This window comes from Sorex fumeus, unplaced genomic scaffold (genome assembly GCF_029834395.1).
Source record: "Sorex fumeus unplaced genomic scaffold, SorFum_2.1 ptg000100l, whole genome shotgun sequence".
Lineage (NCBI taxonomy): Eukaryota > Metazoa > Chordata > Mammalia > Eulipotyphla > Soricidae > Sorex > Sorex fumeus.
In genome coordinates, this window is record NW_026606157.1 from 6111177 (window position 1) to 6126584 (window position 15408).

The 15408-nt window shown below is 37.0% G+C and overlaps 1 protein-coding gene across 2 annotated transcripts in view; it reads right to left on the reverse strand.

Annotated features, from left to right (window-relative positions):
• Positions 1 to 15089, reverse strand: part of SLCO1A2 (solute carrier organic anion transporter family member 1A2) — a 40790-nt gene extending 25701 nt beyond the window's left edge. Inside the window, exons 1-4 of one of the 2 annotated variants that reach the window (XM_056134581.1) lie at positions 14899 to 15089; positions 14437 to 14557; positions 8551 to 8692; positions 4474 to 4606 (exon numbers count right to left, since the gene is read on the reverse strand). In XM_056134581.1, coding sequence (XP_055990556.1) covers positions 4474 to 4606; positions 8551 to 8692; positions 14437 to 14508 — 347 coding nt within the window. In that variant the 5' untranslated portion in view covers positions 14509 to 14557; positions 14899 to 15089. Of the gene's footprint in view, positions 1 to 4473; positions 4607 to 8550; positions 8693 to 14436; positions 14558 to 14683; positions 14708 to 14898 lie in introns of those variants that run through there. The other variant, XM_056134582.1, reaches the window with a different exon arrangement.
• Between the last annotated feature and the right edge of the window lie 319 nt (positions 15090 to 15408).

Consider the following 15408-nt stretch of genomic DNA (forward strand, 5'->3'; position numbering starts at 1 on the left):
CCTCCAATACGGAAACAGCTTAGCCCTACAAGTTTCCTCGAGTCACAGAAACTGAAGATTTGTCTTCAGTAGGAACCTTACCACAGGAGTGTGAAGATGGAGAAAGGAAGTAGGGGATATTGGAATAATGGTGGATGGAAGTGAACACTTTAGTGTAGGATATGGTGCTGGTATGTTCTGTATATGAATCCAAACCATTAATAGTATTGGAAACCACAGTGGCTAAAACTTCTTTTAAAAATTTAAAGAAGGAAATACTCAAGAGAATAACAAGTGTATACAACAAACCAATAACTAACCTCATACTTAATATGATGGATAAATAGTACATTAGGTAAGTCACTTACCTTGCATGTAGTCTACCTGTGTTCTATCCCCAATAACGCATCTAGTCCCCCAGGACCTACCAAGATTGATTCCTGTGCACAGAACCAGAAGTAATTTCCGAGTACAATTGGTGTATGCCAGACCCACCACCCCTCCAAAAAATAAAAACTAAAAGTTTTCAAATCAGATTTGAGTCAAGTATGCCACTTTCTCCACTACTATTTAACATAGTATTAGAATGGTTTCATAGCCATGGCAAGAAGACAAGAAAATAGAATCAGGGACCAGAGGGAATTACAGAGGATAAAGCATTACACAGCCAACTGTGTTTCATCCCTAGCCCCTAATCCGTGAGGCACCAAGAATAATTCTTGAGCGAAAAGCCAGGAGTGAGCCCTAAGCACAGTCAGATGTGGCCCCAAAATTTAAAAAAAATAAGAAAAAGGAAGGAATAAATGAGTGAGGAAGGAAGGAAGGAAGGAAGGAAGGAAGGAAGGAAGGAAGGAAGGAAGGAAGGAGAGCCTTTCAAACTGGAAAAAAGTTTCTATTGTTATTTGCGTATGACATGGTAATTTACATGGAAAACCATAAAGATTCCATTATAAAAAATACCTGTCAGAAATAATTGACAAATACAGGACTGAAGAAATAGTATAGTGGGTAAGGCACTTGCCTTGCATGCAGCTGACCTGGGTTCAATCCCCAGCATCTCATATGGTTGGTCCCCTGAAAACCACCAGGAGTGATTCCTGAGTGCAGAGCCAAGTGTAACCCCTGAGCATCACTGGGTATGACCCAAATGCCCAAAAAAGAGAGAAATAATTAACAAATAATAAAAGAGGCAAACTACAAAATCAACATTCAAAAATCAGTTCATGTCTATATAAAAGTAACAAATTAAAACAAAAAGATAGCTACATAACAATCCCATTTATTGTCCAAAAATATCAAATATCCAAGACCCAACTAAACACAGAATGTAAAATACTTATACTTTAAAAAATTGAAGTCACTATTAAAAGAAATAGAAAAGAACTAAAAGAAATGGAATTTTTTTCCATGGTCATAGCTAGCATAATCAAAATGACCATACTACCAAAACATGATACAGATTCAGTGATACCCCATCAAAATCCCAATGGACATAAAACAAACACTGATAAAATTTATTTGGAACCATAAGATTCCCTAAGTATCTGAAACAATTCTGAACTTTAAAATAAAAAGATGGGTGTCATTGCATTTCTTCAATTTAAACTCTAAAGCAATAGAAATCAAAACAATGTGATACTAGGATAAAGGCAGACTCTCAGACCAATGGAATAGAATTGAGAGTCTGCAAATAAAACCTCTGAGGTATGAATAGTTAATTAACCAAAAAAAGGAGTTGAGTGCATTAAATATAAACAGAATCATCAACAAATGGCATTAGAAAATATGAATAACCACATTTTAAAAAGTTGCACCCCCATCCCATATCATACACAAAATTCAATTTTAAATGGATTAAACATATTGATATTGGGCAAAAATTTCTATAAAATACACCAAAAAAAGGAACAATACTACATGATATGGACCTCAGAGGTATCTTCAAGAATTAGCTCCATTGGCAAAGATAATAAAGGCCAAAAATGGGATTACATCAAACAAAAAGTTTATTTTTTTCTTTTGAAAGATATCTATTATTTTTAATTCAAACAAATTTTCACTGTTGGTGGAAATGTCCACTGGTTCAGCCCCTATGAAAAAAACAGTGTAAAGACATCTAAAAAAAATTAAAAAGAAAAAAGAAAACTCCCCTATGACCCAGAAATTCCACTTTTGGTATCTATTTCCAGAATGCAAAATTATAAATATGCCTGTATTTATTGCAGAACTATTAATAATAGCCAAGCAACAGAAACAACCCAAGTGCCCAGTGGCACATTAGTGGATAAAGAAGTTGTAGTCTATATACACAATAGACTATTCAGCTATAAGAAAAGATGAATAGAACTAGAGGTGACTTACATGAACTGTCATGTTCACATAAGTCAGGAGGAGAAAAACAGACTGGATACTTTCATTCAAATGCTGCATAGAAAGGAATAAAGTCAAGAAGTGGATGGTTTTCAATGCCAACAAAGCAATGAACTTTGACTGCAGAACCGAGGTTACCAATGAGGCAGATCCTGGTTCCATCCCTGCTACAAGATCCCACAAGCAGCAGTGGGTTGAATCCCCAAGCACAGAAGCAAGAGAAGTCCCCAAGCAATTGGGGTCTACCAGTTATTGTTTAAAACACTCCACTCTTTCCACAAAAACAAACAATCAACCAAAATCCCTGAGGTTACTAAGCCAGTAAGACTGGGGTGAAAGCAGGAAGAGGAGAACAAGAAGTAACTCCAGGACAATGCGGCAGGTCTTGGGCACTGTGGCAGTAGTGGCGGAAGAGGAACTTGGTACAACTAACACACAAACATCAACACCATTAGGAACATAGTGTTACATGTAACACCTCAACTACAAGTTTTTAAAAGATATTATCATAACTTAGAAGATTAAAAAATAAATACCTATTCCACTTGTGACAATATAGGTAAGCCTTGAAGATACTGTGCCAAGCCAAATACAACAAATGCTCTCTTATATGTGGATTCTTTTAAGAAAATCAGGATTTTTTTTAAAATGCAGAACAAGTGATCCCACTCGTGCTTAAAAGATTGAAGAAAGAAGATAGAATTAGAAGGAAGTCATCAAAGGTACTGACTAAGAAGATAAGTTATGAGATTAATAAGTTATGTTTCCTAGAATGTGATTGATAACAGGCTGGGTATAGCTAACTCTGCTGTGTAATATGTAATAAAAATAAAAGATGTTCCAAATAAATCCTTAAGATTTTGTATCATAAGAAAATGCTTTTCTTTCTCCTTTTTCTTTTCTTTTATTGTATGCATGATTGGTGGGTTTCGTTTTAGGGTCATAATTGTGAAGGTCATTCACAGTACCTATCAATCAAATCATCATGTTTGATGTCTTAAACTTATGCAATTATGACATATTAATATTACTAATTATTGTCAATTATTACTCAGTACAACTGGAAAATAAATTTTTCACTTTCTTACACACTTTCTTAGAATCTAATCAAATTGCTTTTTTTTTAAATGAGAGTTAAAAGAAACTAGAAGATACAATACACAGGAAATATTGAATGAAATAAAGAGGCAAAGCCCAGTCCAGGATCATGGTGAGGTGAAAGTTTCAAAGTAACACCAATTCTGTGGGCTTAACTAGACCCAAAGTTAACAGAGACAGACAAAATTGCAACCCACAAATATGTGTGAGTGTATTGAGAAGACATTGCTGTGGAGTGCTTGGTGATGCATTCATGACACTTAAAAAGGAATCATTTCAAAAACAAAACAAAAGAAGAAATAAAATTAAAATGTACCAATTATCAATTCTCAATAAAATTGATATAAGAAAGTAATAATAATAATACAGCATCGTTCAGGAGTTGAATATATTTACATAGTCACATACACAAAATAGTAAATAAAATCTAATATTAAAAGTCAATATTTTTTGCAGAACACTGGATTATCAAAAACTGAAAGGATAAACCTTAACTTAGAAATATGAAAGCCAATAGGGGAAGAAAGAGCTGAAAGAATTGAAATGGTCACTTCTGAAAATATGAACATAAGGAAACAAGCAACGAATAGCTTGCAATGTGAGCCTTGTGATACAATTCTATTTCTCCAATTTTATATGCGTAATACTTTATAAAAATGGAAACAAAAACCAAACTTCATGTTGGCCTATATCTTAATGGTCTACAATTAAACAGAACCTCAACATAATGAGAAGTGCTCATGAGTCCTGAGAAAGACACATGCCCACATTTTTCCAGGTCCTAAAATTCTCAATTCTATCAGACTGGATTCCAAGAGAAATGTCCAAGTTTGCACTTGATTTGTTGACAAAATATGACTTTGTAAACAGAAGTTAGATAGCCAAGGGCACTTACAGCACTAGCCTCCTGATTCCAAGGACAATGTTGTCTATTATTTGGAATCATTGTTCCCCCCAAAAGGGACAATCTTTCTTTTCTCCACCTAATGACAAGCCTACAAAATTATCAAAGATGATATTACTTACCGTTTCATGAGAAAATGAGGCAGTGATTGTAAGAAACATCCCAGACCCATAACTAGACATCCGACACCAATCATTATGGGTCTATGCAGTTTTGTTCCAAAATAACTCACAAATATAATCAACAAAAGATTTCCTAGGAAAAAATTGAAATGGAAAAAATCACATATTTCACTAAGTATTAATACATCTTAAATTCACAGCCACACAGAGGACTCTCAAGCATTTTTTTGTATAGTAATTATTTCAAGTACTGAGATTGGTGCTAGGAATGCATGAAATTATAAAATTCTTACCTACCCTAAAGGAGAGCACAGATTCACAATGCAACTAGTTTCACCAACAGCTTGAGAAAGAATAGAAACATTTATGGGGGAACGGGAAAGAAAGCCAGGTAAAGGAAGGTTAAGAAAGGCACTGAGAGATTTTAATTGCTTTATTTGTGATTATCTAGCTTTAAGAAATAGGAAGCCTGCCAGCGATGTGGCTCAGTGGTAGACCACTTGCTTTATATGCACAAGGCCCTGGGTCTGACCTCCAGCACCATCGGGTCCCCTGAGCACTGTACCTGGAGTAGTTTCTGAGTAATGCTAGATGTGACCCCAAATCAAGAAACCGAACCAACAGCAACAAAAACAAAACATAAAAAAACAAAGAACTAGAATGAAAAGTGTGTACTGTCCTAGATGTAAATTCTGGCTTGTCCTTCATGCTTTCTCTGAAGAGCACTGTAATGTTTTCCTATGCTTGAAGAGAATCATATATAAAATTTAGACAGGTATTTATCTCCCATGACTCAAATATGGTGGCCTTAAATTGGTCAAAGATCTATTTTTTATTAACAAGTAAAAGATAGCAGATTCCCACTTTTCCAACTGGGTCTAACAAGTTGGTCAAGATTTAAGGGATTGAAAAAAACACAATGAAAAATGTACCTCACTTTTTAGGAAAAATTATCAGGATAGGGGCTGATGCATTAACACTGTGGGTGGGGTGCTTGCCTTGCATGCAGCTAACCCAGGTTCAATCCCCAGAACCACATATTGTTCCTCAAACACTTTCAGGAATGATCTCTGGGTGCAAAGCCAGGAATAAGCCCTGAGCATTGGCAGGTGTAGCCCAGAAAATAAACAAACAAACAAAAGTCTTAGGATAAATAAAATAATTCCAGATTCTCTATTCTAATGGGCATGCTCTTAAGGAGTATTGAAGGAAAGAGTTGAGTCACACATATGGATAAGTTCTTAAGCCTTGTCCTTTATTTCTCCCAAGCAGACCTGAGAGGTCAGGTCTGGAGAATCTGAGTATGTGTTTCCACAGTAATGGGGATTACCCAGGCGACCCTGGAGATGCTCATGGGTCTCCAAGGCTGGACCCAGCAGTACTTAGGAAGTCATGTAGTACCCAGGATCCAACTGGGGTTGACTGCATGCAAGTTATGCACCTTAGCTGCTGTACTACTTCTCTGGCTCTCTTCTCTGATTTGGATCAGCAACTATTGATCAGCTATTGATTTGGATCAGCAACTATTGATCAGTAACTATTGATTCACTATTGATCAATAGTTCAATGACAAAAATTCCCCAGTGTTTGAGATTCAAGCAACAACAGTGTGGACATTGCTACCTTCAAGTCTAACTGGAGCTATCATAAATGATTTGCCAAAGCAGAACTCATCACTATCCCCACAAGCACAAGCAAAATCTTACTTCCTTGCCTCTAACACACCCCAGAATTCCTAAGGGCTCCACTGCCCACCTTTCCTCATGAACCTGGGTACACCCTCTTTCCACGTCTGCCACATCTCTTCTTCCACTAGAATTCTCTAGAATTTGACTCCTAAATATGACTTAGGTCACCACCTTGTCTCTGTTCCTGCCAGTGTGATCCTGGCTTAGACCCTGAGAGCCCTTCACTGTATTTGTGCTTTGACTTTTTGACATCTCTGCCCAGGTCTGCTTGGCCACTACAGCTAGAAGCATGACCATCCTATGAAGCACACTGACCTTCCCTTCAAACAGTTCTGGACCTGCAAGCTACAAAGATGGAAATCAGGGAATGAGTTGAGTGAGAATTAAAAAAATCACAGCTTTACTTTTTTTTATTACTAAATATTAGTATTTTCCTTTATAATGAAATTAGGTCTAAACCACAGTAGTATTTATGTAACTATGATTTTGTCTGATATTATCACCAGCAAAAATGATATAGATTTGTTACACATACCCCAAAATATCACTGATACTAATCATAACTTGGAAGGTAATACAGATATGATTATAAATTGAGGGGAAAAGTACAAATAAATATTACTATAGCATACAGTTTAGTTCTTTTAGTAGTATTTAATAGTATACTATATACTATAGTATATACTATACACTATAGTATACTATAGGATATTATAGTATATAGTAATAGTATAGTAATAGTAATTACTATATAGTAATAATAATTATACTAATACCAATTATACTAATAGTAATTACTATATAGTAATAGTATACTATTTATAGTATGCTATGCTATAGTATACTATTACTATACATGACGCATCAATATTTTGGCAATTTTATTTCATTATAATTGACTTTTTGTGCCTTTGTGTTTTTTAATTGATGCAATCAAAAATATTATTCTGAAATCATAGGATCCTTAGCACAGAAATATATATAACCCTGCAAATACCTTAGTGACTCTTCCTTACCTTCTCTCTGGGTTTATACCCTACTGATTTGCATTGGAAGCCTGTGGTCAGGTCAAAAATATTTGGCTAAATGCTGCTCCCCACCAAACAAGTGTAGACATTGCCTCACTCTTACGCTTCTACAATCACCTTGTCGTGATTCCCTATCTTCACTTGGAAAACTTCTTCATTCTTCAAGAGCCTATCTCCCTTGAATAGTCTGTATACCTACTCTGGAAACACATAAGGAATTATTTTAAACTCTGTGCCTGATGTCTAGCCCACAGATGTTATCTAGAAAGGACTGAGGGAATTGGACACTGGGAAATGGAGTACAGGCATCACCCATTTCAGCTTTGTTTCTTCAATATCCTGATTCCCCTTTTATATATTGATTAAATATGTTAAATCAGCTGCAACATTGCAGGAAAGAGAAGTCATAATAAAATCCTAAGGAAGTGGAAAGCATATTTTATACAGTAATATTCTGCTCTCTTCTCCTTACTTTCTGTTCCATATCTTTCCCATCATTCGCAAAAATCACAATCTAAGAATATACTTGGTTTTCTCCTGGCATGCTGTTTCTGAAATAAATGTAGGGAAATGTGAAAGCAATTCATCTTTCCTCTGCATTCAGAAGAAAAATTCTCATCCTCTCAAAAGCAGTAGGAGAAATATATTTGCTTTTTTCTTTAGATGACTTGATGTTTTGTTTTCCATGATTTCAAGATAAAGGCTTTGGTTATCTAACAGTAGGTTAGATACAAATACCTCTTGGCCATGGATATGGATCTAAGTACTGATCAACTTTGTATACAGGAGCTCCAAGTAACAATCCCTGGTGTGCATGATCCCCCAAGCACATATGGAATAAGTTCTGAGCATTAAGCCAGTAGTAGTTCCTGAGCACCACCGGGTATGTTTCAAACTCTCTCTGCTGACAAATACATATACACAAATATATCTCTCCAACAAATACATAAATAGATGTGTGTATGCAATATGTAGGGGTGTACCCAAAAGAATATTTTTTTAATAAACTCATTCTGAGCATAATCTAAAATTTAACTAGGCTGCTGTTGGAGAGATAGTACAGACAGGAAGGTGCTTCTCTTGCATGTGGGTAATCAGGGTTCAATTCCCAAAACCATATGTGATCCCCCAAGCCCACCAGGAGTGATGCTTCAGCACAGAGCCAGAAGTAAGCCCTAAGCACAGCCAGGTGTGACCCAAAACAAAAATAAACAAGAAAAGTTATATAGGCTATCAATCTATTTTCCATGACATATACTCAATCAGAATGCATGATCTAACCCAGCAAATAAAGAGAATAAAATTTAGACATGAGCCATAGATAAAATATAAAAAGAAATAATGTCAAAGTAATTGATTACCAATCTCAAAGCTCCCATTAATAAATCCAACGAGAGATGTTGGGATATTGAATTGTCTCTCTATTTGTGTGAGCATGGAATTCATATAAGATCCGGATAGAGTTTTGGATACATAAGCACATGTTATCGCCAACAGAAACATCTAAGAGAAAATAATACAAGAAAACATGAGAAATTATAATTTTAAAATTTCATATTTGACTCTTACCAAATATCTTCTACCACAATTGTCCCCAATTTAAGTAACTTTTTAAAAAAAATTTTTTTATGTAGGAGTACTGCTATTTATTCAGTCACTGATTAGCTGATTGAATTGGGCATGAACTCCACCTTACTTTTTTTCATTTTTTATAATGTAATTTATTGAATCACCATGAGAGCAGTTACAAAGCTTTCGGGTTTAAGTCTCAGTCATACAATGAAACACCTGTACCTTCACCAGTGCCCATTCTCCACCACCAACAATCCCAGTATACCCCCATCGCACACCCTCCCCCTACCTGTGGGGCAGATGATTTCCACATTACTCTCTCTCTACTTTGAATATATTCAATATTTTGACACCAGACCCACCATTATTATTTGGGATTTTACCCCAACACTCAGATCTGCTGAAAAGGCAACCATAGACAATTTGTTTTCTATTGCTGGTTATGAATAACATATGATGTTGCGTGGCTGCAGTAGTGGCCATGCGATTTTGAAATTTCAAAATTTTAACAATTAAATCTGGTGAGATTTCTGCCAAAACCTGCTGGGTTCCGAGATTTGTTCCTGAGTCTCTTGGATCATGGCCGTTAAGCAGCTTGATAAGGAGCCAGAGAGGCCATTTGTGGGCAACGACTCGGGGTCTCGTTGGGACAGGGAGGAAAGGGCCAGCTCCACCCCCATCCCATGAGGCCCTACGTGTCTCATCAACTGAAGGCCCAAACCTGACTGTCCAGTGGCCTCTGGAGGATGGCGGCCACTGGGCCGCCAGGGGGAACAGGCCAAGGCACAAAACCTATTCCTACCTGGGGTGGCCCAGTGCCAGTAACCTACTGCAGGGACTGGATGCATTTCTGCCAAAAGCTGCTGAGTTCTGCGACTTGTTTCTGAGCCTCTGGGATCATGGCCATTAAATGGCTTGATCAGGAGCCAGAGAGGCCGTTCGATGGTGGCGACTTGGGGTCTCGGGGTGGGGGTAAAAGGGCCGGCTCCACATCCATGCCATGAGGCCCTGCATGTCTCATCACTGCGGGCCAAAACCTGACTGTCCAATGGCTTCTGGCGGATGGCGGCCACCAAACCGTCAAGGGGGAGCAGGCGGAGGAACAGCACCCTTTCCCCCCTGGGGTGGCCCGGCCATAGTAACCTACTGCTTGGTCCGGACGCATTTCTGCCAAAAGCCTCTGGGTTTTAAGATTTGTTTCTGAGTCTCTGGGATCATGGCCATTAAGCAGTTTGATCAGGAACCAGAGAGGCATGCCTCCAATTATATAGCTGAGCCCGAGGTGGTTTGTGGGTGTGTCTCCCACATACCTAACTTTTGGCCGTTTACTTTCTTGGTACACTTTTCCCCAAGTTTTTGGGGTCTGGCCAAAGGCAATTTTGGGGTATCTGGAAGTCTGAAAGCACCATCAGGATGCTGATGCACTCGCCTCACAGGTATAGATTGACCTTCTGGCAGCACCATACCCCCACCCAATTTAAGTAAATTTTGAATAAGTAGGAAAATTTTAATTTATTTTGTTCTTCAGGTATTAAGGCTATGCTCTGGTTAAAAATTTCACTTGGAACTACATAACTAGAGTACTGAATTTTATAGGAAGTTGAGGCACCATTGTTTTATACACACATCTTGTACATAAATTTTTAAAAGTTATCCTAAATAAGATCAAGGTATTTACATAGACCTTTGGCGCTACAATTCTGTCATACAAAAGACTACACAATGAATAAAAGGGATTCAGTGTTACAAAAAGACACTTATCTATCAAATTTGCCTGTAGTCTTTGATTAGTAATCAAATTATATAACAGTAGAGACCGGGAAGAAAGTAAAATGGGTAGGTGACTTGCTTTGTATGTACCTGACCCATGTTCAATCCCCAGCACCCTATAGAATCCCTAAGCCCTCCAGGAGTTATCTCTGAGCTCAGAGTCAGACATTAGCCCTAGTCACCACCATGGCCCCCAAACAGCAAATAAACAAAAAAAAGTGACAAGAGATAGATGTCCTGACTCTCTGTTAATTTATTTAAAACAACAGCTTGATTGCAAACTTACAAAAATGTTTCTAAGATGAGCTGATATTTTCTAAGCTAAACAAATATATTTCTACATATTAAGTCACATTTCCTGTTTAATAATATAGTTCCACAGAAAGAGCAGGCTAATATGATCCACAGCAATCAAGGACAACTTAACATTTAGAACTGTTGCAGTCAGGAGGAGCTAATACATTTTTACTGAAAAATAAAAAAGGTAAAATTTTGATAGTTTTTATTAATTGGACAAATATACTTTTATAAATGCCTTCAAAAAGAGATTAGAAAAACTGTAATTGTATACTGAATAATAGTATAGTTAGGTAGATTCATTATTGCTTTTAAAAAGTTATAAATAAATAAATAAAAGTGTCAGTCTGGATGGGAGTCTCCAACCCTATCCCATCTCATGACCCCTAAAGATATTTCTTATGACACTTCCATCCTAGTACACCATTCATTGTAGTCTCTAGTTGTAAAAGAAAATTAAAATCTTCACCTCTGAAAATTCCATACACCTGATCATTAAGCACAATTTATATGGTAAGTCTTGATCCCCCTCAAGATTTCTGATGGCCTTTTCTTTTTCTCAGTGCCAACCACATACTCTTCATGACCAACCGATGATGTCAGAAACTTCACCTTCAAACTCACCTCTCTCCTCACCCCTCTGACTTCTCTCTCATCACGAAAGGGGAGGAATACCTTCTCCCAGGTAGCAAAACTCTCCGTTCTTTCCCATTAAATAATTGCACCTCATTTCCATTTTCAACCTCATACTCTTTAATTCCTCTATCCCGCTAACTTCTAAATATTCCCAAGGTATTTCTGTCTTACAAGTAGATATCTCTTCCTTTTCCCTAAAGTAGCTACTCAATTTACACTAAGATGTTTGTAAGAACAGTCTAGATTATTGTCTGCACCGCTCAGCCTTCCAAGCACCCTCCAGTCTACAAAGGTCTAAATTTTCTTATAGTTATTTTGTGATTGAACATAAATAACTACCTGATTTCCAAATTCCAGAAATACTTCTTGGTTTACACGTCTCTGAGTCATTTGAAACCACTCATCTCTCCTTTCTTCCTGAAATTCTCTTCCCACCGTCCATACATACCAATATATCTACCTATCTGCTAGACTTTCTGTGTAGTCTTCTTTGCCTTACTTTTGTCATGCATACTCTACTGGTTTTCCTATAACTGCCTTCTCCCCAGAAACGTTGTCATTCTCATGGTTTTAACTACCACCCGCTGCCTGAAATCTCTCCACTGCATAGTTTATCTTTGACAAGTTAGAACATTTTCGGTCTCTTCTCATCTTATTGACCTTCAAAATCCCTTTCATGTGCTACCACTCTACTTTGGAGCTTAGAAAAATACGTGTCAAACTAATTAATAAAATGCATAGTTAGTTTCACTCCTCAAAATATTTTAGTGACTTTCTATAAACAATTTTCTCTGCTTTTAGATGATGAAACCATATACATAGCTTAACCGTATCTCCCATTACCTTCCCACAGATATTCTGTACTGTGTCCAATTCCTTTGATTCACAATGTCATCTCACACATCAGTGCCATTCACAGGAGAGTCCTCCACCTGCAGGGTCGTTTTTCACCTTGTGCATATAATATGCACTCGATTTTTAAAAATCCAACTTCATCATCATTTCTATTGTGGACTCTTGACTCTCTGCCCCTGGTAGCTTTGCCCACTCACTCACCTTCTCACCCTGCTATATGCTTGCCTCAACTAAGCTCTGATCACTATGCCCTTTTCCTGAGGGTCTGTGTGCCTCTCACTCATCCCTCACTGAGATATACTGAGAGAAATTCAAAGACCAGTGTCATGTACTACTGACTTTCTCTTCTTTGGTATCCTGTAAGTGTCCCATGAAGAATGAGTACCTGCTACAATTTTATAAAAGTCATGTTATCGTGAGTATATGAAAGCATCTTGAAGAAGTGATCCAGGTAGAAAATAATCTGAGAATAAGCCAATATGTAAAGTACCAAATATATCTAAGCCAAGAGCTATCCGTGTGTCTTCTTTGGTGAAATATGAGTAGAAAATTGTGTGGAAAAAACTATGAAATAGGCACAACTAGTGCCTATTCTGACTCATGTCTAATGCAAAATTATCTCTATATTTACAAAGTCAGGCTTTAACAACGATATTCCAGAGTGGGAGGAAAACATGTGGAGGCTAAATTCCCTGGAGACTTTGTATAGAAATTTGTTTAATGAACATATATCTTTAACCTCAGAGAAGTGAAAAATTTTGCTTATTAACCAATTGCCTCTCAATTTACTCGATAAACATGTACTTGCGACAATTTGCTGTCACATTCATATAAAATATCAAATATTGTACGTGCCAAAGTAATCAGAAATGCAAGACCAATTGCTTATAGATAATACCTGGCTTGATTTGGGGTACAATTACTATTATTAATATAAAATAACAACCATTGAGTGCTAATATTGCTAAGTATATCAAAAGAGAAGGACGAGGGCTGGAGCTATAGCACAGCGGGTAGAGCGTTTGCCTTGCATGCGGCCAACCCGAGTTTGATTCCCAGCATCCTATATGGTCCCCTGAGCACCACCAGGAGTAATTTCTGAGTGCAGAGTCAGGAGTAACTCCTGTGCATCACCAGGTTTGACAAATGAATAAATAAATAAGAGGACTCTGTGAAAAAGGACAATTGCTATTACCCTTGTCATATTTGAGAACCGTAGCTCAGAGAGTAAGCAGCTGTTCAGAGTCACAGAGAATAAAAGCAAGTGAACTCAGATGTAAACCCGGGAGCCTGTTTTTTCATTCTTAATTTACCAACCTAGTTTTAGGAGCACAGGAGAACTGAAGTGTCCATAAAGGAACACCTCACTCCCTGCTAATTAGCATGGCTTTTCAGACAAAGTTTTTCTCAAGTTATTTCATAATTCTCCACTTTCGTGTACATGTGTATATTTTCCCTATCTGTCCATTGAGGCAAGAAAAATGATTGATAAGGAGAAAATTGGTGGCAGCTTCATAGTTTGGAAACTCAGGTACTTGTTACAAAATCAAGGCTAATTTTCAGGTCTTGGGTTTAAAGCAAATCAAATTTTGTTTAAAGAGAGAATTCCTTTGTAGCCATACCAAAAAGGAATCTGCTCTCAAGTAGTCAGAAATATCAGAAACAGCCAGTAAAACGGGCATTTTTTTTACAGAGAATGATTGTTATTTTGCCAGGTTTTGAAGCAAACGTTTTACTGGGTCATTGTGAAATAACACTTGCATACAGATTAACAAAACACTTGTTCATTAAACTTTCTTCCCAGAGAGACACCGTCATTCCTCTTAGATGTCCCAGAAAGGTGAGCATGAAATCGTCTCAGAAAAAGAAACTATTTTGTAATATGATGTGTGCCTGAAAAGTTACCAGAATCTGTTTTGATTTATTTCATTCCTCAAAACCATTTCTGATTGAATTGCCCAAATCGATAATCCTACTTGATAAGCCTCCTCACAAAATGTTTCACTGAGACAAGAAATGAGTGATATATTAGTACAAGAAATTTATACTGGATAACTAACTTTTCAAGATCTAAGTTAAATATATACACAAATATCTATACATTAAAACTTGCATACCTTTAACTTGGAAAGACATCTTATACTATAGGTTTCAATTCTTTTGTCGGTTTCTCCCATGTTGCTCTTCATAGTATCCCAAGGTTTTGTGTTTTAAATCTTGATATTTCTTAATTCTCTCCTTTTGAGAAGACAGAAATTGAGTAAATCACTGACAAATTCAATATTTGCCAATCTTTTAAAGAAAAAAAACTGAATCTGAGTAACAGCATCAGAATCCATTCCATTACAAAAAAAAAAAAAATACCTGGAATTCTCTCCTTAATTTTCCATTGACAAGGTTATAGCAAATAACTTTAGCTACTCTTTTATACTAAACTAAGTTACTCATTAGTGATATTAAAGATATTAGAATAACTTGTTATGATTCCCTTATGAAATAATGACTAAATAAAGAGAGAGAGAGCTTTCCGTTTCTTTCGCCAAAACAAACAGAAACCAAAGTGAGATCCCAAGACTTACATGAAATGCTGCTTTTAAGAATACACAGGCTTTGATTTGTGTTTGTGCTAGAAGTCTGCTCCAGAAAGCCTACCAAGGCTCAAAAATCTGTTTGGCTAGTCTCCCTCTTCAAGTTCTTTGCGTTCCAAGACTTCCCTGGAGTCTGAAGAAGGGAAACACTTTCTGGGGCACCACTGCTCATTCACGGAAACCTGGGGAGACGTGGAATTTTAATCATGGAAATAGCCTAAGTAAAAAATAACAAATAATTCTATGATCTCAGAAGGAATTCTACAATGGCCGGTTAAGATGAGAAGCTCAAGACAAAACTTTGAAGAGCGGATCTATGTATTTCCAAATGCAATAGAGCTATGTGACAGCTATATGTTTGTGGAGAGCAGTACACGGTCTTACATGCGAAACAAAGAGATGACTTGAACTCTACAAAAGTTTTCTAACCCCTGGTGAAGATTTTATCTTATCTGGCGACGAGAACAATTTTTTCTGCCAAAACTGAAGCTTATTTTGCTT